The 25,290-nt window shown below is 40.4% G+C and overlaps 1 protein-coding gene across 4 annotated transcripts in view; it reads right to left on the reverse strand.

Moving 5' to 3' along the window:
- Window positions 1–24,664, reverse strand: part of LOC125261778 (NACHT, LRR and PYD domains-containing protein 12-like) — a 31,143-nt gene extending 6,479 nt beyond the window's left edge. For 2 of the 4 annotated variants that reach the window (XM_048180331.1, XM_048180330.1), the window contains exons 1-7: window positions 24,239–24,664; window positions 16,839–16,948; window positions 6,138–6,254; window positions 5,350–5,466; window positions 3,909–3,983; window positions 2,011–3,801; window positions 1,649–1,819 (exon numbers count right to left, since the gene is read on the reverse strand). In XM_048180331.1, coding sequence (XP_048036288.1) covers window positions 1,649–1,819; window positions 2,011–3,801; window positions 3,909–3,983; window positions 5,350–5,466; window positions 6,138–6,254; window positions 16,839–16,888 — 2,321 coding nt within the window. In that variant the 5' untranslated portion in view covers window positions 16,889–16,948; window positions 24,239–24,664. Of the gene's footprint in view, window positions 1–1,648; window positions 1,820–2,010; window positions 3,802–3,908; window positions 3,984–5,349; window positions 5,467–6,137; window positions 6,255–7,203; window positions 7,475–16,838; window positions 16,949–24,238 lie in introns of those variants that run through there. The other 2 variants (XM_048180328.1, XM_048180329.1) reach the window with 2 other exon arrangements.
- Window positions 24,665–25,290: the final 626 nt, after the last annotated feature.

The following is a 25,290-nucleotide window of genomic DNA, read 5'->3' on the forward strand; positions in this document are numbered from 1 at the left end:
AGTAAAATTAGTAAATTGAGGGAACGAATTAGTAAATTGTGTGCACGATTTAATTTTTTTTTTCTTGCATGTCATGTTCGGGGTTCCGTAAGTAGTAAATACAAGAGACACAAACACAGGATTACTCCAGCATCCAAACCATAGAGGATGCTTCTCAGAATGACATGATGGTTGAAAGTGCCAAGTTGTGGAAAAGCACAGTCTTTGCATTACCTAAGCATGAATGAACTTTATTTTTAACAAAGTTTCAGATTGCGTCAGCAAGACATTGTTTGTTTGATTGCTTCATTTTACTGCAGATTCGTTTTTAAACTACATAGTACGAAGCAGGCTTTTCAGAGAGAGTGAAAATAATAGATGATGCAGTGGCGACTATATTGGATCCAAAAGTAATGTCGCAACACACAAGTGTGAGTATTAGTATTTTACGATGTGTCACTATTGCTTTGTCTATTACAGGTCGTTTGATATGTTCTCACTTTACTTTTACTTTACGGAAAATTATGAATGATGAATCTAATAATGACAATGTGACAAACAATGGTACATTCATTCATAATTCATTTACACAAAACACTGCAAGTTATCCTGTCAACTACAACTGTGGTAGGGTGTGGTTGACCTGAGGGGAAAAAATGGTTTAACAGCTGATGACACTAAAGGGAATGTTGGGTTTATGTCAGAAAATACAGCATTGTGTTTAGATTAGAGATTGCTATTTAAAGGTGCACTCAGTGCTTGAAGCGGAAAAATAAGTTCCGGTACTTCCAATGCTTGTTCCAAAACGCATTCCAGAAGAAGGGAGGGCACAGTGGGCTTCCGTGCATGCAACATATCAGAAGTGCCATTACGTAAGGAAAACTGGTGGTACGCTAAAGGTGAAAATACTGTATCGGCCCACTTCAAGCACTGGGTGCACTATACAGGATTTTTAGTTACTGTTTGCAAACACAACATTCAAACTCGTCCCATCCTCGTGGGCAGAATATTGTCAGAAGTGCATGATTGAAGTCCCCTGATATGATATCAGTTGCACATGCAGCCCCACCAACTCAAAGGACTACCTGCAGCAAATATTGTGTTTATCATGCATAATTATTAAAATTTTTGCACATAAGAAGGAAAATTTACTTTAATAGTTAGATGACTTGCTATAATGTGAGAGTGAATTTAGCCATCTTCAGTCTTCAGCTAAATAATAATTATGTATCATCATAAAAATGTAATTACAATGCCGAATAATCTGACTCCAGTTACAGATAGCAGTCTAAAAGGCAATAGCGACATTAGCATGAGACACAACAACTTCCTGAGCTTCAGACACAGACAATAAAGTCCTGTCCTCACCTGAGTCGTGCATCATTATTAGCTGGAGTGAAACACTCACTGACCAAAGGCTGCAGCCAAGAAATGTCCAGAGCACAGGAATTCAAGAAGAAAATATGAAAATACAAGCACAGGGCAGTGCCACTGTAGACACAAACACCACCACATACTTGTAGTAGATCACGATTGAGAGGCATTATTTTTTGTCTATTCATAAAAAGTCTATTTTTTTTAAATATACTGCATAGTGCACCTTTAAGGGTCAGTTTATGTGTAGCTTTTGATTAAATTACTTCAGTATCTCCTTCAATACGAAACTTACTTCAGTATCTCCAGTTTACAGTGAGGATTCTCCAGCCCAGAAGAGAGCAACTTCAGACTTGAGTCTCCAAATGTATTACCAGATAGATCCAGTTCTCTCAGGCATGAATACTGTGAGCTGAGAATGGAGGCCAGAGAAGCGATGCTTTTCTCAGATAAATACTTATCAAGCCTGAGAAAAAATAAAGGCAATTTAGTATTTTTTTTTTATTTAGAGTGACAGAACAACAGAAAAAGGAACTGAAAAAAGTTACTGGCATTTTTCAATTCTAACCCATGGATGCACCTACACTATGTAAACATCACCATTTATTCATAATTGCATATGTGGTGGCCAAACATGTACTACATATAGTTACTTACTGAGCTGATCTTGATTCTTCAATCACAGGCAGCAGCTTCAGAAGAGCTTCATCTGGAGTGATGTGTTTTCCTGTATATCTGCTCAGTTGAAACACATCAGTTTCCTGCTCTGATGTCAGCAAAACATAAACCAAAGCAGACCACTGTGAAGGTGACAGCTGAATTTCTTTTATTTTACCAGATTTAACATAGTGCTGGATTTCTTCCATGAGGGAATGATCACCCAGTTCATTCAGACAGTGGAACAGATTTATGGATTTCTCTGGAGATGGATCACACCAGATTCTCATCTGGATGAACGCAATTGTTCCATCATTACTGTGAGAGGTGCTTCCGGTCTGTGATAATACACCTTGTAAGAGATTCTGATTGGACTCCACTGAAAGGCCTAATAGGAAACGAAGGAAAAGGTCCAAATGTCCATTTTTACTATCTAACGCCTCATCCACAGCTCTCTGATGCAGGTCTGACATTGAAATCTGATTTCTCTTGGCTTCATGAGTTGGTGAAATGTTTTGGTCAAACATGTTTCTGTTATTATTTATAAAGGAGAGATGCACATATAGAGCTGCAAGATGTTCCTGAATGCTCAAATGAACAAAGCAGTACATTTTCTCCTCATACAACACAAACTCCTCTCTGAAGATCTGAGTGCACAATCCTGAGTACACTGATGCTTCTGTCACATCAATGCCACACTCTCTCAGGTCTTCCTCATAGAAGATCAGGTTTCCTTTCCTAAGCTGCTGAAAAGCAAGCTTCCCTAGTTTGAGAATCATGTCTTCATCTTTTACTGTCTTCTCATAATCCTTCTCATGTTTGATGCTGGTCTGAATGATCAGGAAGTGTGTGTACATTTGAGTGAGAGTCTTGGGAATCTCTCCGCTCTCTGCTTCACTCACCATCTTCTCTAGAACAATGGCTGAGATCCAGCAGAACACTGGGATGTGACACATAATAAAGAGGCTCCTTGATGACATCAGGTGTGAGATGATCCTGTCAGCCAGACTCTGATCCCTGATTCTCTTCCTGAAGTATTCCTCCTTCTGTGGGTCACTGAAGCCTCGTACCTCTGTCATTCGATGGACACACTCAGATGGGATGAGATCAGCTGCTGCTGGTCTGGAGGTGATCCAGATGAGAGCAGAGGGAAGCAGATTCCCCACAATGAGGTTCGTCAGCAGCACGTCTACTGAGGCTGGATCGCTTACATCACACAATCTCACATCGCTCTGAAAATCCAGAGACAGACGACACTCATCCAGACCATCAAAGATGAATGACACTTTATATTTACTGCTGGAAATATCCAGATGTTTTGTTTCAGCGAAAAAAAAGTTAAGCAGATCTAAAAGGCTGAGGCTATGGTCCCGTATTAAATTGAGCTCTCTGAAAGGAAGTGGAAATATGAGATGAACATCCTGATTCTCTTTCCCTTCAGCCCAGTCCAGGATGAACTTCTGCACAGAGACTGTTTTTCCAATGCCAGCGACTCCCTTTGTCAGCACAGTTCTGATGGGTTTGTCTTGTCCAGGTAAAGGTCTAAAGATGTCACTGCATTTGATTGGTGTGTCCTCTGTTGCTGCTCTCCTGGACTGTGTCTCAATCTGTCTCACCTCATGCTCATTATTGATCTCTCCACATTCACTCTCTGTGATGTAGAGCTCAGTGTAGATCTCATTCAGGAGAGTCGGTTTTCCCTGTTTTGATGTTCCCTCATATAGACACTGAAACTTCTTTATCAGATTTGATTTGAATTTGTCCAGAACTTCACCAAGTTCAGATTCAATGCTTCAGAGCAGATTACATATTTAAAAAAAAAAAAGAAATGCTGGTCAGTGAATACAGTCAAGAATATTGACCTACATCAGTAAGCTGAATGTGAGATGTGTTTTCACCTGTTCTCTGTAAAGATGATTCTCTGTTCTGGTGTCCTGCATAGCTGTTCATTTACTGGCTCCTTCTGCTGTACTCTGAGGAAACAAGTACAAACTCACTTTTTCTTGAATTTGAAAGAACAAAACACTTAATACAGTGAATATTACCAGAATAACAGGTCTTAGAATTACAGTTAAAGCACATTAAGTGCACAATACATGCTCAATATAATGCATTATTCTTTTCCTAACTAATATTATGGTGAAATCCAGTTTTGAATGTTTCTGGATGTCCCATGGACTGGTCACTCTTCATGGACACACAGCTGGGTCCTGCTGAGTCTGATCTCTCTTTCTGAATTGAACTTCAGTAAACCAGAAAGTTAATTATTTTGTTGTGTTATATGTGGAGATGTTGTGGTCAGTGAGGTCCAGATTGGTTTATTTTTGCTTGGTTTACTAGATATGAATTTATTAAAGCAATGTGTCTATGAATAAATGATCTGATTTTGAATGGGGGGATTAAAGTCAGTCTTCAAGTATTGGTCTTTTAAGAAGGTGGACAAATTGGTCCTATTTTATATTAGGTGGCCTTAAAGGGTTAGTTCACCCAAAAATGAAAATTCTGTCATACTCAACATCCTGTCATTCCAAACCCGCAAGACCTTCGTTCATCTTCGGAACACAAATTAAGATATTTTTTATGAAATCCAAGAGGTATATGACTCGTCCAAAGACATCAATATAATCAACACTTTCAAGGTCCAGAAAGGTACTAAAGACATCATTAAAACAGTCATGTGACTGCAGTGGTTCAACCTTAATTTTATGAAGCAATGAGTATACTTTTTGTGCTCAAAAATAAAACAATCATTTGAATGAATGGGCTTGCGTTTGATTGAGATTCGGACACCGGTCAGAACACGGAAAGGAAGCAGCACACATATAGGCTACAGTTAAGTTGACGCAAGCATATTGATCAATGCATTTGAAACGAGACCACAAATTCACTTCACATTCATATTTCCTACTTTTACATGCACAACATGTGACAAATGCTTAAAATAGTACTCATATTTCAAAGACCCAAAATAGAACGAGGCATCAGTTACAGTAGAATATTTTGTCACATTGTGGGGATATTCCAAAACGCTTAACCTTAAAAACGCTTAACATGGCTTAATGTTATTGATGTAAGTACATAGTAGTTGAGGCCACCTAATATAAAGTGAGACCAAAATCTATAAATTAATGTCTTTTAATTCTGAAAGTTGTACACAATTGTACAACTGTACTTATATTTGTACATACCTGATTATATGAAGATCCATTTTTGAAAATAAAAATTGTATTTTATAACGTATATAAAATAAATATATTGTACTACAAAGAATTTTATCATTTTACTATCACAGGTAGAAAACATCAAATAACATTAGTGTCTCTTTAATGTTTCTTTTACCTTATATCAGGATAAATTCTTTCATTATTGAATGATATTGGAAGTCCCATGGACTGGTCACTCTTCATGGACACACAGCTGGGTTGTGGTGAGTCTGATCTCTCTTTCTGAACAGAACTTCAGTAAACCAGATGTTATTAAAAATATGTTAGTTATTTTGAGTCATTCAGTACCCTAAGAAAAGCAATAGTGACTTAATTAATAGTAATTAACTATATGATTGTACATGTCGTCACCTTGAAACTGTAAGGCTCTATCTGATATTTTTGTCAAAATTAAGTTTTTAAAGATTTCAATAAATAAATAAACTTTTGGCTCAGCAGTTCTGATACTGAATGAGAGAATCCAAATCTGCCCACAGAAGCACTATGATGACCATAGGAGCTCTGGTAATTTAAAAAGGTATATCTATGGACAACAAATCTGAAAATTCTCTTATAATTATAGATACCTGATTTTTGATCTCTAATGGACTCTATGCATGATTGCTCAGATCTTTATTCCCTTCCCTTTTTTCCTGCATCCCTCACATTGATTACTATACCTGATTGTTTGCTTACCATCTAAACTACCCAGACCTCAATATGTGGCCTTGTTATGAGATGATCAATGATATTCACTTCACCTGTGACTGAGATTTGATCAGAAATACACATTGATGTGCATAGAGTCCATTTATCAATATTATAGTTTCATTATAGTATACAGAATGCACTACTGAGACATATTTCTATGCAAGGTGCAAAACAAGAAGTAACATTATGGTTTCTTTAATATATTTTACTTACCTAATCTTAGGAGAAACTCTTTCATTATTGAATGTTACTGGAAGTCCCATCGACTGGTTACTCTTCATGGACACACAGCTGGGTTGTGGTGAGTCTGATCTCTCTTTCTGCATCGAACTTAAGTAAGACAGAAAGGAAGTTAATCATATGATAATTAATAGGAAAAATAATTATTGGATTATCATACAACATTTTCTGATCAAAGTAACTAGCAGAATAAGTCTCTGCAGTATTTCAAAGGTCTTGTCTTGTGATTATTGCAGCCTAAATTGATTGAACTTGCAGCAGCTTTTCACACACTTTCAGGCTCTGTCTAACACCAAATAATAAGATGACACAAAATATATCACTAAATTTGCTTATGGGATTTTCCGACCAGCACATATGGGAAATGTTTGGTCTAACACAGATATTATGTTGGTCTAAAGAGACAAGATATGGGAAGATACAGAGAACATGAAGAACATGTTTGTGCTGAGGAATGTCACAGTATCACAGGCCTGGCTGGAGATAAATATATTGCGGGATATGTGAATATATGCACTGTGGCATAAGAAAAAAACTCTGTCAGTAACAACATGAAAAACTTGTTTGCGAGATAAAATATGCGCAATAAATTATATATTTATAATAGTAATGAGATGTTAATCCTCATATGGTCTTTGGGATCCGTCCGGACCCCATTTGATGTTTCCCTCAATAAAAAAATTGTTCCTTTCATCTCAGTTGCATGAGATTTTGTGAGTTTTGTTACATTATCTATCTACACACACACACACACACACACTCCTGTTCATTTCTGCTTATTGCTATTGGTTTTAATTACATACTTTTTAATAATTTCTAGTTCTAAGTTAGTGATTTTTTTTCTACAATTGATTGATTTATTGATTTATTTTTTAGTGGCATTTTAGTTCTATTTTTGCAAATTAATGTGGCATTACTGCAAAATCAGACACTTCAAAACCCTTTAAACAACAACAACGACAACAACATATTAAAGCTGCTGTAGGGAGTTTTTAGAAAACGCTGACTTAGCCTGAAAATTTGAACAAGCACAACTCACAGGTCACTCCCCTTTGCTCTATGCTGCGCTACAGCCCTCCCTCCACAGCTCCTCCCCCATCACAACGGAGCCTGCCGTGAACGCGCAGGCTAGTAAGGCGGATAAACAGTTATGGCACTGTAACGTAGTTCGTAAATGTGGGAAAAAGGAGGCGGGAACCGGCGAACATTCAACGTAACTTTAATTCAAAATAAACAAAGAACAAAACGAAAGCACACAAACATAATAAAACATAAAATAAAGTCCAGGCCTGGTTCTCTCGTGTCCTTCATGGTCGTCGCTCCTCCTTTTATGCCTCCGGAGCTCCTCCGTGAGAGACTCGAGGCCGGCGCGCCTCGCAGGTGATGCCTCTCCGCCCTGCTCGCCACATACCCCCATCGCCCCTTGCAGGCCGGGGGGTACTCCCGAGACTGCGCTCTACTCCCCCCCGGGGCCTGTCTCGGCGGCCGCAGCACCTGGGGGTAAGGACAGACGAGACGAGAGAAAGGAGACGGAAGCAAGGGGAGCGACAGGACGAGAGAGGGGAGAGAGGAAAAAGAGAAAAAAAAAATTCTTGGTCCGGTTCCCAGACACACTGCCGCTCTTCCTCACGGTGCCATGCGGTGGCACTGGACGCTCGGTGGACGGCCTGATCCTCGACCGCCTCCTGGCGGCCGGCGATGGCTCCTCCGGTTGAGGGCAGCCGGCAGGGAGTCCCCCGTCCCCTGCTCCTCCCCTTCATGGCGGACGGCAGCAGGCTCCGGCCCATGGCGGACGGCGGCGACTCCTCCGCTCCCTCCTGGACGGCAGCCACCCCACCTTCTCGAGCTCTCCGTCCCACCTGTCACTAGGCTCCAGCACCACTGCCTCGGGCAGCCTCTCGCGGTCTTCACACTCCCGCGCTGCCCGAACTCCGCAGCACCGCGATCCCCCTCAGCAGCGAGGGCTCTCCGACAGCATGTCCCTCCTGTAACATAGTTCGTAAATGTGGGAAGAAGGAGGCGGGAACCGGCGAACATTCAACGTAACTTTAATTCAAAATAAACAAAGAACAAAACGAAAGTAATGCCGGCAGACCCTCGCGGACGTCTGCCAGCCACACAAACATAATAAAACATAAAATAAAGTCCAGGCCTGGTCCTCTCTCGTCCTTCATGGTCGTCGCTCCTCCTTTTATGCCTCTGGAGCTCCTCCGTGAGAGACTCGAGGCCGGCGCGCCTCGCAGGTGATGCTCATTATCACTCGTGCCACCGGCCTCGCGCCGTTCCCTCACGGCTCTCGCCCGCCCTGCTCGTCACAGGCACATTCACTGGTACAGACGAAACATCAACAATATGATTTACATTGACTATGGCCTGCCCATACTTTGACTACAAACTTGGTCCTCAAAACATTACGTATTTTGCAATGCATGTAATGTAACTATATGACGTTGCACTATTTCTATAAGTAATAAATAGCTAGTATGATAATATAACGGTAGGCCTAACTAACGTTACAGTATGCAAGTAATTATTCTATCGATATGTAATGCTAAATAAGGTTTGCTAGTACATTATTTCAGCAACATGACAAGCCAGTGAATTAGTAGGTTTCAATAGTTGCTTTGCACAGTGCATGACATTTTATCTGTATGTTATGCGGCTAGAGTTTTGACACCGAGTCAATAGGCTCCGACGAGGAATTCACACCCACAGCGACTGAGTCAACGGGCGGGGAGAAGAGGAAGCATCAGGCAGGGGACGGGCAGGCCTGTTTTGAAATTATCTTAGTTGTGTAGTTCTTAAAAAATTAAACAAATCAAGCAGGGATACTTACTTGTCAAGCAGAAATGTGGCTAACTGTGCATCGGTTTTTAATCCTTTCAGGACACGTAGCTCCCTCCACCTCGGAAAAGCCGCTCCGACATTTACCCTCGTTTTATTTCGGGCTCTAATTCTTTCTTTTTGGCTTTTTTATCATCGTCATCTGTCTTTTTCTGTTTACCCATCTTTATTTTATGAGCAGGTGCCACTCGAGGAATTGGCAGTTTGGATTGTTTTTCCGCCATAAGCAAAGCTGCGGCACACCGGTAATCTTGAATTTGAAAGCTGGCGCTGTGCATGAGAGGGGTGAGATCAGCGCGCACGCGAGCTTGATTGACACTGCTAAGACACTCTTATGGCAAATAGGACCACTGGGAGGAGCCAGAGGAGCTTGATTTTTTCACAGATTATCTGTCTCATATTCTACTGTCAGGACATAATGACAGGTTTAACAAATATGTAAAAAATACATTTTTACAAAAGTTACCTACTGCAGCTTTAATTTTAATGTATTTTATAATGTTTAAATATATATATATTCACAAACTTTATCAAAAAAGTTGGCCACATCCAGAAAAATGTATCTATATGGCCCTCTGCTGGATATGTTCAAAACACTATTTTTTAAAACTGTAACTCCTACAGGCTTCTAGCTCTGAATTGTGGCCCGAACCCAGAGTAGTGGTAATGAGAGATAGAACTAGAAGTGAGGAGATTGGGTGGAGGAGGGATGCTGATATTCTGTCAATGAACAGAGGTAAATCTGCAGCTTATATACCTCTTGTTGTTGGTTGATTAGCTGAATGCTTTCCACTTGTGCTAATTAGGTTAATTATCTGCACCTGAATTTTGTTAATAAAACATCAGATGGCAGAATTCTGCCTCTAACACCTAGATCAATATCCTGAAACAACTCAAATTTAAAAAAAATTATATTTCATATGCAAGCTAATGGTGTAGTTGAGTAACTTTGTGGTAAATATGTAAAAAAGTACCACATATCCCCCAAAACACAGCATAAAAGTATACTTTAGAAGCAAAAAAAAAAAAAATATATATATATATATATATCATTTGGATTAAATTTTTTAAATATTATTTTATACAATCGCTCTGTAAATGTGTGGGGTTAGGGTTTATTTCTTATTTATTTATGTGTGTACAGCTGGTGTTGTACTCTCCCAGGTTTAGGAAGCTGTCCTCTGTAAAAAAAAAAGATGATAAATAAAATAATAAAAAGATGGTGGTGTTACGGTGTAGCGGCGTGAAGAGATGATGCGTACACGGAGATCCACAATGATGGGTATTTTAATGAACAATGAAGGAGAATAACCACATACACATATAAACAACATTAAGAACAGACAAGGAGTGAAGGGAGTGAGTCCATATATATAGGGAGTGCAGATGATCAGGAACAGGTGCAGGAGATCCGTGATGATGGGGAGATGACAAGGGAAGTGAGTGCAGGTGAGGAGAACAGGAGGATCATGGAAAATGGAGTCCGGGAGACAAGGGAGCTGTGACAGGCGGCAGGAGCATTAGGCGTTGTCACAGCTCTCTTAGTTTACAGCTTGCTTCTTAACTTTTTAAGTCCTGTTAATTTTAGCTGTTTTGCAGATCACTCTAATATCCACTCATTATTCAATGAATATAGGAAAACTTTTGTTAATAATGCTGATTGGTTAGTTAAACAAACATATAATGCCTTGGGAAATTTCAGACATGGGAAGTACACTTTAGCGTTAACCTTTATTTATCCATCTCTGTATAAGCGAGTGAAGAAACATTCAAAGCCATCAACTCGACTTCATCAAAATGAAGCCCTAGGCCTAATTATCATGATTTGTTTGCTGTTATCGGGAGATATTCATCCCTGTCCCGGTCCACGCCACGCCAAGCCAGAGGGTTTATTGGATTCTACGCTGGATTCGGATGTCTCTTGGTGTAGAGTAAACTGTAAACTGTATAGGAAAGATAGAGTTGGTTCTAAGGGAGGTGGAGTCATGATTTATGTGAAAACTGGCATCAAGTGACGCATATTTATACTATCATGACAGATGTCTTTTGTATTAATTTTAATTTACTGTCCACCATCTTCAAACATCAGTTTTTATGAACTTGAAACAATTACTAAAACAGTGTGATTTCAACAAAGAAGTTATTATTATGGCAGACTTTAATATTAATTGGGATGATAAAACAGTTAGAAATAATCTCAAACAGATAACTGATCACTTCGATCTGAAGCAAATGATTAATGGGCCCACAAGAATAATTAATTCAACAAGGTCTCAAATTGATTTGATTTTTAGTAATCGAGCAGAGAGAATTTTAAAAACTTTTAATATGTTTAACAGGCCTTTCTGACCACAATTTGATTTTAGTGGCCAGAAAATTATCTAGTAAGAGATTCAATACATCTATAAGGAAATATGATTCTTACGGCATTCCAAAACGTAAATTAGATGACTTCAGAAGGGCGATCTATCAGATTAAATGGGATGATTTATTAACTGGAAAAGATCAGGAGGATGATAGTCGAATATTCTCCAAAAAATTAGAGAGCACTATTAAAGATTTCAGTTGTAAAATTAATCCTAAAAATAAAAAACATACTGTCCCCTGGATGAATTCAGATATTTTAGAACTAATGAAAAAACAGGATCTTGCTTTAAAAACTGCAAATAGATCAAAGTTAAGTCATGATAGACAACATTTTGTTACGTTACGGAACAAGGTGGTAAAGACTCTGAGAAAAGCAAAGGCTGATTTTTTTTCCCCTGAGAATAATTGAAGAGGCAAGAGGTAATTCTAAAACAATATGGAATCAGTTGAACTGCTTAAAAGGTGACAAAAGAAAAGATAGGTCATCAATTGAATTAATGGTAAATAGGAAGCTGACTAACAATCCAGCTGTTGTAGCCGAAGCACTTAATTGTTATTTTGTTGACTCGGTAGTCGCAATTGCACAAAGTTTCTCTCCTAAGTATACAGAAGTCTATCCAGGTAATACAGTGGAACAAGCCCTTACTTTAAGGGCAGTCTCTGAATTAGACATCAGAAGAACAATTACATCTCTTAAACAATCCAGAGCAAAGGATATGTATGGATGTGGTAATGCTTAAAGAGCTTTGTGAGTCATTAGTTAATCCTATCGCTAAAATTATCAATCTTTCAGTTTCTCAGGGGATGTTCCCTTGTGCTTGGAAGTCATCTGTTATTGTTCCGTAATTCAAAAGTGGCGATCATCACTCTGCTAATAATTACCGTAAAACTTCAAATAATAGCCGAGTCCCAAATAGACGCCTGTCTCTTTTAAACGCCTGGTGTGACGACAGGTTTGGGTAAATAAAAGCCGGTCTCAAATAGAGGCCTGGTCTGTTTTTTTAGTATCGGGTTGTATAAGGTATGCTTGCGCACGCGCGCGTGTGTGTGCGAGGGAGAAAGAGGAGATAATATATTTCATTAACTTCGGGATGTTATCCTGAGGTATGTGGCCTGACAGTAGCTTTCTGATGGAAGTGAGGATCATCTTATCCATTGTTTCAAAGAGGGAGAGCCGTGCGCATCTGGGCGAGAGCTGTTAGTGCAAGCAAGGCAGGTAGAGTTAGCCGAGGCTGGAGAGGGAGAAGTGGAGGAGAGCGACGTGTAAAACTTGTAATTGAGGATCGCGGGGATGATGATAGTGATGAATAGAGTAATTTTCTATCACATGATTGCAGTTGTTTTACAGGGTAACGTTAGCCTTCATTCTTTCTTGTTGATATGTTTCGGGCAACAAGTTCATATGCTCGATGGATTTTAGCGGTAACATATTGTTCTGCCCATTGCTGTCACATCATTTCGTTTTTTATGCTGCCAATAATCTAAGACATTTCTTACACTAAATTATTTGTTAAACACATTCGTTTAGGGGTAACTTGTATTGTTCTGCCCATTGCGGTCACATCGTTTCGTTTTTTATGTTTTTTTTTTTTTATGCTGCCAATAGCCAAAGACATTTCTTACATTAAATGATTTGTTAAACACATTCGGATTAATTATAAATAAAACGTAATATAATGTGGTAACCTCCTACTGTCATGCTTGAACATCTCAACACTAAATTAAAGGCCTGTCTCTTATAGACGCCTGTCTCAAATACAAGCCGGTGCAGTTCGGCGATTTGGGTAAATAGAAGCCCGGGCTATTATTTGAAGTTTTACGGTATAGACCTATTAGTATTTTACCTATAGTCTCAAAGGTTGCAGAGAAATTGATGGCTGCACAAATCACTAATTACTTGAATAATAGTTCTTGTGTTTTACATCCAATGCAGTTTGGCTTCAGAGCAAACTGTTCAACTGAGATGGCAAATTGCTACTTCACTGAACAAGTCAAGTCTCTATTAGATAAAGGAGGGGCTGTCGGAGCTGTGTTTCTTGACCTCAGGAAGGCCTTTGACACGGTAAACCGTTTTCTTTTGTCTAAATTATTAGGTTTTAATTTCTCTCCACATACTACCTTGATTGAATCATATTTGTCAGGTCATACACAGTATGTTAGTATACAGAATTATAAGTTAGCCCCTCTAAGTATCACTGGTGTTCCACAAGGATCTATTCTGGGTCCTTTACTTTTTATGTTGTTCATCAATGATCTTCCATGCGTCTGTCCTAATACTAACATTCAAATGTATGCGGATGACACTATTATTTATATACATGGAAGTAGTGTGTCACAAGTTGCAAATTAACTTACAGAATCCCTGGTTCATGTCACAGCTTGGATAGAACAATGCTGTTTACAGTTAAATATCTCTAAAACAGTGAGTATGTTCTTTACCAAAACTAATAGTTTAAGTGTAGTACCAGATGTTTTTGTATCAGGGGAAAGATTACAAGTTGTATCTGAATATAAGTACCTCTGTGTTCTGACTGATTCCAAACTTTCATTTAAGGCTCAGGTTAAAAAGGTCAGATTTAGTCTATCAAATTTTTGATTTATTCACAATTATATGTCATCTGAGTTCGCTTTGATGTATGTGCATTCCATGTTTATTTCTTATATTACTTACTGTTTAACTACTTGGTCGCAAGCTAGAATAACTACTTTGAAACCACTGGAGTCTTTGTATAAATAATCACTAAAAACTCTTGAGCAGAAATCAGTTCAGTATCATCATTGTTCAATATTAAAAAAATACAAATTGCTAAGTTGGGATAACTTGATTAAATATGTACATATTTGTCTACTGTTTAAAGGTGCCCTAGAACATTCTTTCACAAGATGTAATATAAGTCTAAGGTGTCCCCTGAATGTGTCTGTGAAGTTTCAGCTCAAATACCCCATAGATTTTTTTTTTAATTAATTTTTTTAACTGCCTATTTTGGGGCATCATTAACTATGCACCAATTCAGGCTGCGGCCCCTTTAAATCCTCGCGCTCCCTGCCCCCCCGAGCTCTCGACTATAATATAGTGCATAAACAAAGTTCACACAGCTAATATAACCCTCAAATGGATCTTTACAAGATGTTCGTCATGCATACTGCATACTGCATGCATGCGTCGGATCATGTGAGTACAGTATTTATTTGGATGTTTACATTTGATTCTGAATGAGTTTGATGGTGCTCCGTGGCTAAAGCTAACATTACACACTGTTGGAGAGATTTATAAAGAATGAAGTTGTGTTTATGAATTATACAGACTGCAAGTGTTTAATAATGAAAATAGTGACGGCTCTCTTGTCTCCGTGAATACAGTAATAAACTATGGTAACTTTAACCACATTTAACAGTACATTAGCAACATGCTAACGAAACATTTAGAAAGACAATTTACAAATATCACTAAAAATATCATGATATCATGGATCATGTCAGTTATTATTGCTCCATCTGCCACTTTTCGCTATTGTTCTTGCTTGCTTACCTAGTCTGATGATTCAGCTGTGCACAGATCCAGACGTTAATACTGGCTGCCCTTGTGTAATGCCTTGAACATGAGCTGGCATATGCAAATATTGGGGTCATACATATTAATGATCCCGACTGTTACGTAACAGTCTGTGTTATGTTGAGATTCGCCTGTTCTTCGGAGGTCTTTTAAACAAATGAGATTTATATAAGAAGGAGGAAACAATGGAGTTTGAGACTCACTGTATGTCATTTCCATGTCCTGAACTCTTGTTATTTAACTATGCCGAGGTAAATTCAATTTTAAATTCTATGGCACCTTTAAGACTATACACAGCCTGACTTCACCATTAAAACAGTTTGTGAATATTAGAACAACTGCTCACCGATCGACAAGGGGTGGGGAAAGAGGGGACTGTATTATACCTTTCAAAAGGTATTCAGTCAGAAAATTCAGTCAGTCTGTATTTTCAGTCAGAGCTGCAAGGGAATGTAACGCCATCCCATAAACAATTAGAAGATTACATACTTTTGGCTCTTTTCAGTTTCATCTGAAAAAAATGGTTACTGACAACTCAGCATTGTCAACATTAGTACTGTATTCTTGACAAAATAGACTTTCATGTACAAATTGCTCTTGGCTATGTTGCATTCTCCTGTTGCCATCTCTCTCTCTCTCTCTCTCTCTTTCTGTTTTTCTCTCTCTTCCTTCCCTTATATTTTTATTATAAGTAGATATTTTACTTATATTTTGTTTTTTTAGTAGGGCTTTTTACTGTGCATTTGTTTTGTTTTTTGTTTCTTTTATGATGTGTATGTGTGTAATGATGCTCTGTCTTTGTTTTAGGGTGACTTTTTAACATTCTGTCAAGGGTCTACAGATGAAAAATAGCCCTTTGGGCTGATTCTGGCACATTTACAGTCATGTTTATTAATGTGCATTGCCCCTGTTAACAATAAACTAAAAACTAAATGCGCTGTACACAAGCTAATGTTTGGGTTGTTTTGCTCAGGAACAGCGTAATAAATAATTCTTAACCACTGATTCCTAATTTCATCTGTTTTTAGATGGTCAAACAAAGGGGTTTTGCTTTCGCATTCAAACACATATCAACTCTGCAATTCACTGCCTCGCCTTCTCCTTTTGTGTATGCCTTTGGGCACCGTTATGCTAATATGTCACATTGTGACGTAGACGTTTGCGGAAGTAATATCTGGACTTTCATAAATGAATTTTAGACAGGTCTGGATCAGTGTTCTCTATTAAATAGAATAAATCCCTTTTTGGGAGATTATGAGCTTTGTAACTTTGCAGATCGTATACATACACAAACAGATACACACAAAGAAAAAGGAAAACATTAAAATGCATCATTTGACACCTTTAAAAAAGTGTAATTTACATTTAGGCCCTTCAGTAAATAACAGTAACATGTAACTGTATTCAGAGGACTGAGTGTGTGTTCTTGAAGAACATTCTCTGACCTGTTAAATCTTAGATTGTGCCATTGCTTTTCCTTATTATCTATAATTCACTGATTTTAAACTAACTTTTGCTTTACAATGGTAGACAAACAAGCTTATATTGTATGTAACACTTTTTACATACTATACTATAACATATAAACCTTTTGCCACACAATGCAAAGCATTCAAAAATAAATGTTTTTCATTTCCTTTCTTTTTTTAAAATAAATTAGAAAGAAAACTGACTGGTTGGTAATATTAGCTATTTAGCTCACCAGCGTATAAGATAAAGAGGAATAATATTGAAAGTTAATTGGGAAAGTTTCTAAAAAGTGCATGGAACCTTAAATTACAACAAATTCCAATTGTGTCATTGGTTCAGTTCAAGTCATCTAAATCTCATTCCAGTCAGGCAACAAAAGGTGGAAAATCTTGATTTTCTGTATATTTAGAGCCTGTGAGAACGGATTTTTGATGGTGTACCTGCATTCTGGAGCACAATCTCCATCTCTCAGTTTATTTGAAACATTCATGGTTCAGTCCTCCTGGAGCAGCACAGATGGACCTGATGAGCCTGATGTCCTCCTGTGACCCTGGGTAGAAGAGACACACACAGCTTCAGAACTGTAATATTTGGATTAGTTGAGGTGGATGTTTCTCAAAAGACCTTCATGTTTAAAATCGCGAGACTGTGCTTACTCAAAGTTGTAGGAAAGCCTATTTTTTTCTCATAAAAAAACAAACAAACAAACAAACAAAATCATCCAAAACATCCTCACCCAATTAATTTAGTTTGATTTAGAAATCTTACAGATGTTAAATTTTGAGCATTTTGTTAAATTCATTGAAATAGATTATTTATCCCCATATATTTGCGATAAACAGCTGAACTGAAACCAAATGAACCGATAGTTCAGTCATTTATATAATTTTCTTCATAACTGGATTGCTACATTATTATTCTGGTAACATTATCGGCAAATAGGAAAATTTAAGTCTTGCGTAACAGCGGTAAAGTTAGTTTAATGTTTCTCATTCGTTAAACATACAGTTTCATTAAATTCTCTGCGCATTTCATGTTTTCAGCCCAAACCAACTCAGAAATACATAACAAATGTCCTTTTCATAGTCATGTCAAGAATATATTTATAGTTTAATAGTTAATGTCAAGAAATAGATTATAGATTAGTCCTATTAAACAATATAACTATATGACATTATGATATCAAACTAATAGGCCTAGTAAAATGTTCAGAAAAATATACATTTGATTGCACAAGGCTCTGTTGTTGGAATTAGTCTTTTATATGTTTTATAATCATTTTGTAACTTTAAATGTATTGTGGCAAGCTCCCAAAGCACTCGTCAGCGTTGTCATGGAAATGGAGTGGATCCAATTGCCAGGAGGCGGAGTTGGGGAATGAGAGCCACCTGAGAGCCATCAGTAGAGGAGGATATAAGCACAGCAGAAACAAGCTTAGGGGGAGACGAGATCTCCCAAGACCAGACTAACCCTTTCTCTGGTTCCTTTCTCCTGCAGGCTCCAGTGACTGTTAAGGAAACCCGGCTGCAGTTCGTCAGCAAATTGCCACACATTCACTTCTGCACTGAAGCACCAGTTTCCCGGCACCTGGGAAAACCTGCACTAATTTCAATCTTTGTCACTCAATAAAGGCCCCTTTGGGGTAATTTCACCACGCATTGAGTCTGGCCCTCTTTTCTCCCGCCACAACTGGTGGAGAATGCGGGCAAGTGAGAATTGAGGACAGATTCTGATTAAAAAATTTTCCCCTCTCTCTCTCTCGCCTCCCTACAGATCCGGCTCTCTCTCATTCTCTCCCTGATACAACATGGAAGACATCTTGCGCCGACTGGCTGAAGTCTCACTCCGCCAGCAGAGGTTTTCAGAGGAGTTAGCTGCACGTCAGGAAAGGGCAGAGAATGCATTTGAACAGCTCCACCTAGGGACGGCCATGCAAACTCCACTACCCAGTCCACGAGCCACAGCTAGCCAACTACTCACCAAATTGACAGATCTTGATGATGTAGAGGCCTACCTCCACACATTTGAAGTTGTAACCGAGCGGGAGGGATGGGACGAGACAGAGTGGGCTGGCATTGTTGCGCCCTTTCTAACTGGGGAAGCGCAGCATGCCTATTATTCATTATCCCCCGCTTCAGCCACTGATTATGCAGCTTTAAAGTAGGAGATATTGGCTCGGGTGGGGCTTTCACCTGTGTGCGCAGGTCAACGTTTCTTCGAGTGGGCATATGACCCTCATGTCCCGGTTCGAGTACAGGCAGCCCAACTCTCCAGGTTAGCCCATCTATGGCTTCTTACCGGCCAGCCCACTGCATTGCAAATCGCTGAGAAAGTGGTGGTAGACAAGCTGCTCCGATCACTTCCCCGAGTACACCGGAAGGCTGTGGGGATGCGGAATCCAGAATCGCTGAGTGAGTTGGTGCAAGCGGTGGAATTAGCGGAGGCAGCTCAAGCTCGGGACATTGGAGAGAGAGCCGGAGGATTTCCCCGGAGGGGGCCGAGTGACCGACGACCACTAGAGGGCACCTCTAGGCCAGTGAGCAGACCAGTCATGACAGGGCCCCGTGATGAGCCCATGCCCACCGATCCCAACCCACCAGAAGTGCGGGCGTGGCTGGCAGGTTGCATTGTGCACCGTGCTATACCCTCTGGGGCACCAGAAAGGAGAGTAAGGATTAATGGACACCCAGTGATGGCATTATTGGATTCTGGCAGTTCAGTGAGCCTGGCCCGTCCAGATGTGGTACAAACGAAAATCGGAGGTAGAACAGTGATGCCCATCACCTGTGTGCATGGGGACACCCGATACGTGCCAGCCCGTATGGTTACCATTGCCGCAGACCCTGGAAGCTGGAGGATAGATGTGGGAGTAGTACGGGATTTACCAGTACCCCTCCTGCTTGGTCGCGACTGGCCGGGATTCGACCGCCTGCTGTCAACCACAATGCAGTCTGCCAGACGGCGCCATCCGGACAGAGGAGCAGCAAAGAGGGATGCCCCACGACAGACAGTGATGCTCGCCACTGACAGCGAACAAGAGGGTGAGTCACATGTCTCCCAGTTAAATGTGTACTCTGATCTGTTTCGGCAGGTAACAGCAGGAGGTTCATTCGGCAGAGAACAGAGAGAAGATGAGCGCCTTAAGAACTGTTGGGATCAGGTCAGAGTGGTTAATGGAGAAGAGCGCCTACCCCAACCTCATCCAACACCACACTTCATTGTGGAAAATGGTCTGCTCTACTGCGTGGCGATCAGGAGGGGTGAGGAAAAGCGTCTTCTGGTGGTGCCCCATACCAAGACGGAAATGGTTCTGACCCTGGCCCACACTCATCCATTGGCAGGGCATCTGGGTCCTGAGAATACCCTCCAGCGGATCAGGGATTGGTTTCACTGGCCAGGAATAAATGCAGAGGTGAGGCGTTTCTGTAGAAGTTGTGAAGTGTGTCAACGCACATCCCCATAGAAACCACCCCCCCAGCCCCCTGATCACACTGCCCCATCATAGAGGTGCCCTTTGAACGCATCGGAATGGACCTTGTGGGGCCGTTGCCGAAATCAGCTCGGGGTCATGAACACATCTTGGTCATAATGGATTATGCCACCCGGTACCCTGAGGCAGTTCCACTCCGGAAAGCCACCTCCAAGAACATCGCCAAGGAGTTGTTCCTTCTGTTTAGCCGGGTGGGCATCCCCAAGGAAATATTGACCGACCAGGGTACTCCATTTGTCTCCCGGCTTATGGCGGACTTGTGCAAGTTGTTAAAGGTAAAACAACTCCATACCTCAGTCTATCACCCCCAGACAGATGGGTTGGTTGAACGTTTTAATCAGACTCTCAAAAGAATGCTGAAACGAGTGGTAGCTGAAGATGGGCACGATTGGGACCTCATGATTCCCTATGTGCTGTTTGGGGTCCGCGAGGTACCACAGGCCTCTACCGGATTCACCCCCTTTGAGCTACTTTTTGGGCGACAAACACAAGGGCTGTTAGATGTGGCCAAAGAAGCCTGGGAGGGCCAATCATCCCCACATCGAACTCTGATTGAACATGTACAGGAGATGAAGGAGAGGATAGACAGAGTGATGCCCCTGGTAAAAGAGCATCTAACAGAGTCCCAACGCGCCCAGCAGCGAGTGTGCAACCGCCCCTCTCAAGCTCGTGAGTTTCATCCAGGTGACAAAGTATTGGTGCTAATCCCAAATGCTGCTTGTAAATTTCTTGCATCCTGGCAGGGGCCGTATACGGTGTCTGAGAGAGTGGGGCCGGTAAATTATCGAGTTCGCCAGCCGGGACGACGACGTGGTGAACAGATCTACCACATTAACCTGCTGAAGAGGTGGGTTGAGGCAGCCAACCGCGGCACTGGTCGTAAAGGAACGGGCTGTGGTGGATCTGGGAACCCAGCTTTCAGCAGCCCAGAAGAAAGAACTGGAGGCCCTGGTAAGCAGCTTTTCTGATGTGTTTTCAGAGACCCCGGGCCGGACCAACATCCTGTGCCATGAGATTCGCACCCCACCTGGAACCATCATTAGGCAGCGGCCTTACCGGGTACCAGAAGCACGCCGACAGGCTATAGAGGAGGAAGTACAGAGGATGCTTAATTTGGGGGTAATTGAGGAATCCCTTGGTCCAGCCCTATAGTTATGGTGCCCAAGAAAGATGGGACCCATCGGTTCTGTAACGACTTTCGAAAACTGAACGAGGTGTCCCAATTCGATAGCTACCCCATGCCCCGAGTGGACGAGCTGGTCGAACGCCTTGGCAGAGCCCGCTACATTTCAACACTCGAAATGTTATTACTAAAGGTTATTGGCAAGTGCCATTGTCTAAGGATGCCAGAGAAAAGACTGCCTTTAGCACCCCTGGGGGGCACTGGCATTACCAGGTTCTACCCTTCGGCCTGCATGGGGCCGCAGCAACGTTCCAAAGGCTCATGGACATCGTACTACGGCCACACCGGACTTATGCTGCAGCCTACATCGACGATGTGGTTATTCACTCGGAGCGTTGGGAGGACCACCTTGAACGGCCGGAGAAAGGGCCTATCAGAGGCACAGTACCTGGGATACAGGATCGGCAGAGGCCTTATCAAGCCACAAGAACAGAAAGTTGAAGCAGTAAGGCAGTACAAACCACCTACTACCAAGACCCAGGTACGTGCTTTTCTCGGGTTGCCGGGCTATTACCGGTGCTTCATTCCTAACTTCTCCTCTATAGCCTGTCCTCTCACAGACTTGACGAAGAAGGGGAAGCCAGAGAAGGTACAATGGACAAAAGAGGCAGAACAAGCATTCCAGGAACTCAAGACAGCACTCACCGCTTCGCCAGTGCTGCATGCCCCGGACTACAGCTGCCCCTTTATCTTACAGACAGATGCATCCGACATAGGAGTGGGTGCAGTACTGTCTCAAGTCCAGGAAGGAGAGGAGCATCCCATCGTTTACATCAGCCGTAAACTCTCCCCTGCTGAGTCCCGGTATGCTGCAGTGGAGAAGGAAGCCCTGGCCATAAAGTGGGCAGTCCTGGAGCTGAGGTATTACTTGGCGGGTCGTAGTTTCACTTTGGTCACTGATCACGCTCCACTGCAGTGGATGGCTCGTGCTAAAGATTCCAATGCCCGAGTGACCAGATGGTTCTTGGCACTCCAGGACTACCACTTTACAGTCCAACATCGAAAAGGGTCAGCTCTGTCCCGACACAGCTGTGTGTCCCCCCCCCCCCCCCACACCCTTTCTCTGGTTCCTTTCCAGGAGGCGGAGTCCTGCAGGCACAGCAGAAAGAAGCTTATGGGGAGACTAGATCTCCCAGTAACCCTTTCTCTGGTTCCTTTCTCCTGCAGGCTCCAGTGACTGTTAAGGAAACCCGGCTGCAGTTCGTCAGCAAATTGCCACACATTCACTTCTGCACTGAAGCACCAGTTTCCCGGCACCTGGGAAAACCTGCACTAATTTTAATCTTTGTCACTCAATAAAGGCCCCTTTGGGGTAATTTCACCACGCATTGAGTCTGGCCCTCTTTTCTCCCGCCACAGTATGCAATACTGTAAATCCTTTAAACTATAACACTGTTTGGCCTAAAGCTATATCCAACCAACTGTAAATTACTCAGAATCAAAGGCACCGATCCTGTGGGTGCTCGAGCCCCTGAGATCAATGGTCAAGCACCCACGGAAAAACATGACACAATCTCCAATCATTTTAAATAATAATAATAATAATAATAATAAATGATTGCAGCTTTCAGATCCACACGAATGGCCTGTTCAGAGCACAAGCAAGAAAAACAGTTAATCGCTTTGATGCCGTGCCTGGTGGACGTCGTTTAGCCCTTTACTGTGCCATAGCGGACGGGAACACAGGACATATTAAATCCTCGTTTCAAAAACAACTTGTTTAAACACAAAATACTTCACTATTCGCAAGAGAAATATTAAGAAAATAATCCAATTATCAGTTGCTTACTAAATGATGAATGATTCACATTTCGCTAAATCAGTGAAGAGTATAATTTCACACAACGCAATGTTTTTTGAAAACCTCATGATGGACTATTTTATTTATGATCTTGTCAATGACAGCAGCCCAAATTCCAGGGAATTTCAGTCTTTTTGTGTGTTTTGCTGAGGAGTTATTTTCAGTTAGACACCACGATAGCAGCAGCACTATTAAGAGAATAGGTCCAGGTTTTGTAGTCTATTTGCTTCATTCCAGTCAGGTCATTGTCATAGCTTATGTTTTAACCTTGATCCATCCTGTGTACTTGTACTGAGCTGTATGTAACTATAAAGCTCTACACACTGGATTAAAGTGTATAAACTACATTAAGTGAGATAAAATGATACATTTTACATTGTTGGCAAAAACTGAGTTGTTGCATAGTTGAAAAAATTTAAATATTTTAAATGTGAAATATTTTAATTATATATAGTCAGTGAAACATTTTTCAATGTATTAAACTCTGTTCCAAAAAAACCTGTTCCAAAAAATCCCCATTTACAAATTTGAGAGGATTTTGATATTGTACAGTTTGAACACATTTAGGGTCCCTGTCATTTTCATGTTTGAAAGAAACTTGTTTCCCATATAATTTTTTTTGGTATATGGAAGGCAAAAACTTTAAATCTCAATATCTCAAAACTGCTCAGAATGCAGTTAGAACCTCATAATTCCAAGGGGATGAAATGTTCTATACAACACTGAACCACAATTTCTTTAATAAAATATAAACATTATTTTTAATTATCACCTTAATTTTTAATGAAAATGACAAGATCCATGATCATATTTTACAGTAATGGCCTAATAAAATTTAAATTCTATTATTTTATTACAGTAATCAAATTAAGTAAATTATTAAATAAATAAGTAAATAATGTAGGTAGCCTAAATAAACAAGTAACAGCAGACCTAAACTTGTTTGCTTTAAAGTGTCCTCTACAGTGGACATGTCTGAAATCAAAGCCCTTTAAGTCGTATTTTGATTTGAAGCCCATAACATTTTCCTGAGATATAATATTATCAAAATATTATCATATTTCCATAAGGGTGTTAAATTTGAAGTAATTTTTAAAGACTAAGGAGAGGGAGTTGTCATGATGATCCTCCGAACATTTGGTTTCTCTGAAAAGCCCTGAATGTGCTTCTTTACAGGACACTAAAAGACTTAAAACTGTGACAACATGTAAGGTCTCAGAGAAATTCGCTAAAATACAATGTTCTATACAGAAGACAAAACTCCATAGCTGGTTGTCAGGAGGATAGACCTATATAAATAAGTTTCTATATTTGCGTACATGCCAAGTGAAAGGCGAAAATGGTTAAGACGCGTCTGAAAACTCACCTGGATCAAAAAGTCTCCATTCGTAGATTCCTGCTTAATCACTGTAGACGAATAGAAATACCGTTTATTTTTCTAAAATGAAAAATAATCTCCCATCAAAATGGCGAAATGCCCGTTTTACTTTCACTTTTCAAGTTTTAGGCAACTACATCAGCAACAGGGAAAACAGGGATCGTCTCCATTTTTTGTTCCTCCTCGGTTCCGGGTTTTGTTTTTCGTTTTTTTTCCCTCATTCGTATCGTGTGAACTGTAGGCTACAAATTACAGTATTTATTTATTTATTTATTTTTTTTTTTTGATGAGTTGAAAATAAAAATCATATTGAAGTTTGAGTCTCTTTTCAGGATCGGGAGAAGTTGTGTAAGTCGGTTCGAGCTGAAGAAGTTCAAGAGATAATTCTTAAAGCTTCTTCCTTCTTTGTCTGTTTACACAGGCTGAATATGAAATGACTTGATCCCAGCATATGCTTTCAAAGATTCCCAAATCGTGGAAGATGAGCTCTCATGCAGGAATGTAGAACTTTTAACAGCTTTAAGTTTGAAGGTTCAGTTTGTAATAGTTTTAAGTTTTAATTTAGTAGATAGATGGATAGATAGATAGCACTGAGAAAACTAGATCATTGTCTGATTCGTTTACTTATTCATTATTTGATTTAGGGTATTTATTAGTGATGTACTATTTTATTAGGCTAAATATTAAAATTAATATTAAAATTAAAATGAAGTAATGCATAATATCGTCAGCTCTTAAGCACGTGATTAATTCTAACCAATGAGAGTGTTGGAACTTTACATATTTCACGCCGTAGCCTGATGCAGTGTGTGGTGGGCTGTAACACTGTTAACCATCAAGAAGTTCATTTCTCTTTAGTTTTTTCTATTGTATCTAAGATACATCATATGAGGATGAAAGTCAGAATGCTGGAGTAGCTGTTTCCTGAGTGCAAGTATAAAGCAGGACGTTGACTGGGTGAGCTGTTTGTGCGCATTATTTCTTTGGTCATGTGACGTCATTCTCCACCAAAGATTTTTCAAAAATATCTTCAAATACGT

Source organism: Megalobrama amblycephala, unplaced genomic scaffold, assembly GCF_018812025.1.
Source record: "Megalobrama amblycephala isolate DHTTF-2021 unplaced genomic scaffold, ASM1881202v1 scaffold482, whole genome shotgun sequence".
Taxonomy (NCBI): domain Eukaryota; kingdom Metazoa; phylum Chordata; class Actinopteri; order Cypriniformes; family Xenocyprididae; genus Megalobrama; species Megalobrama amblycephala.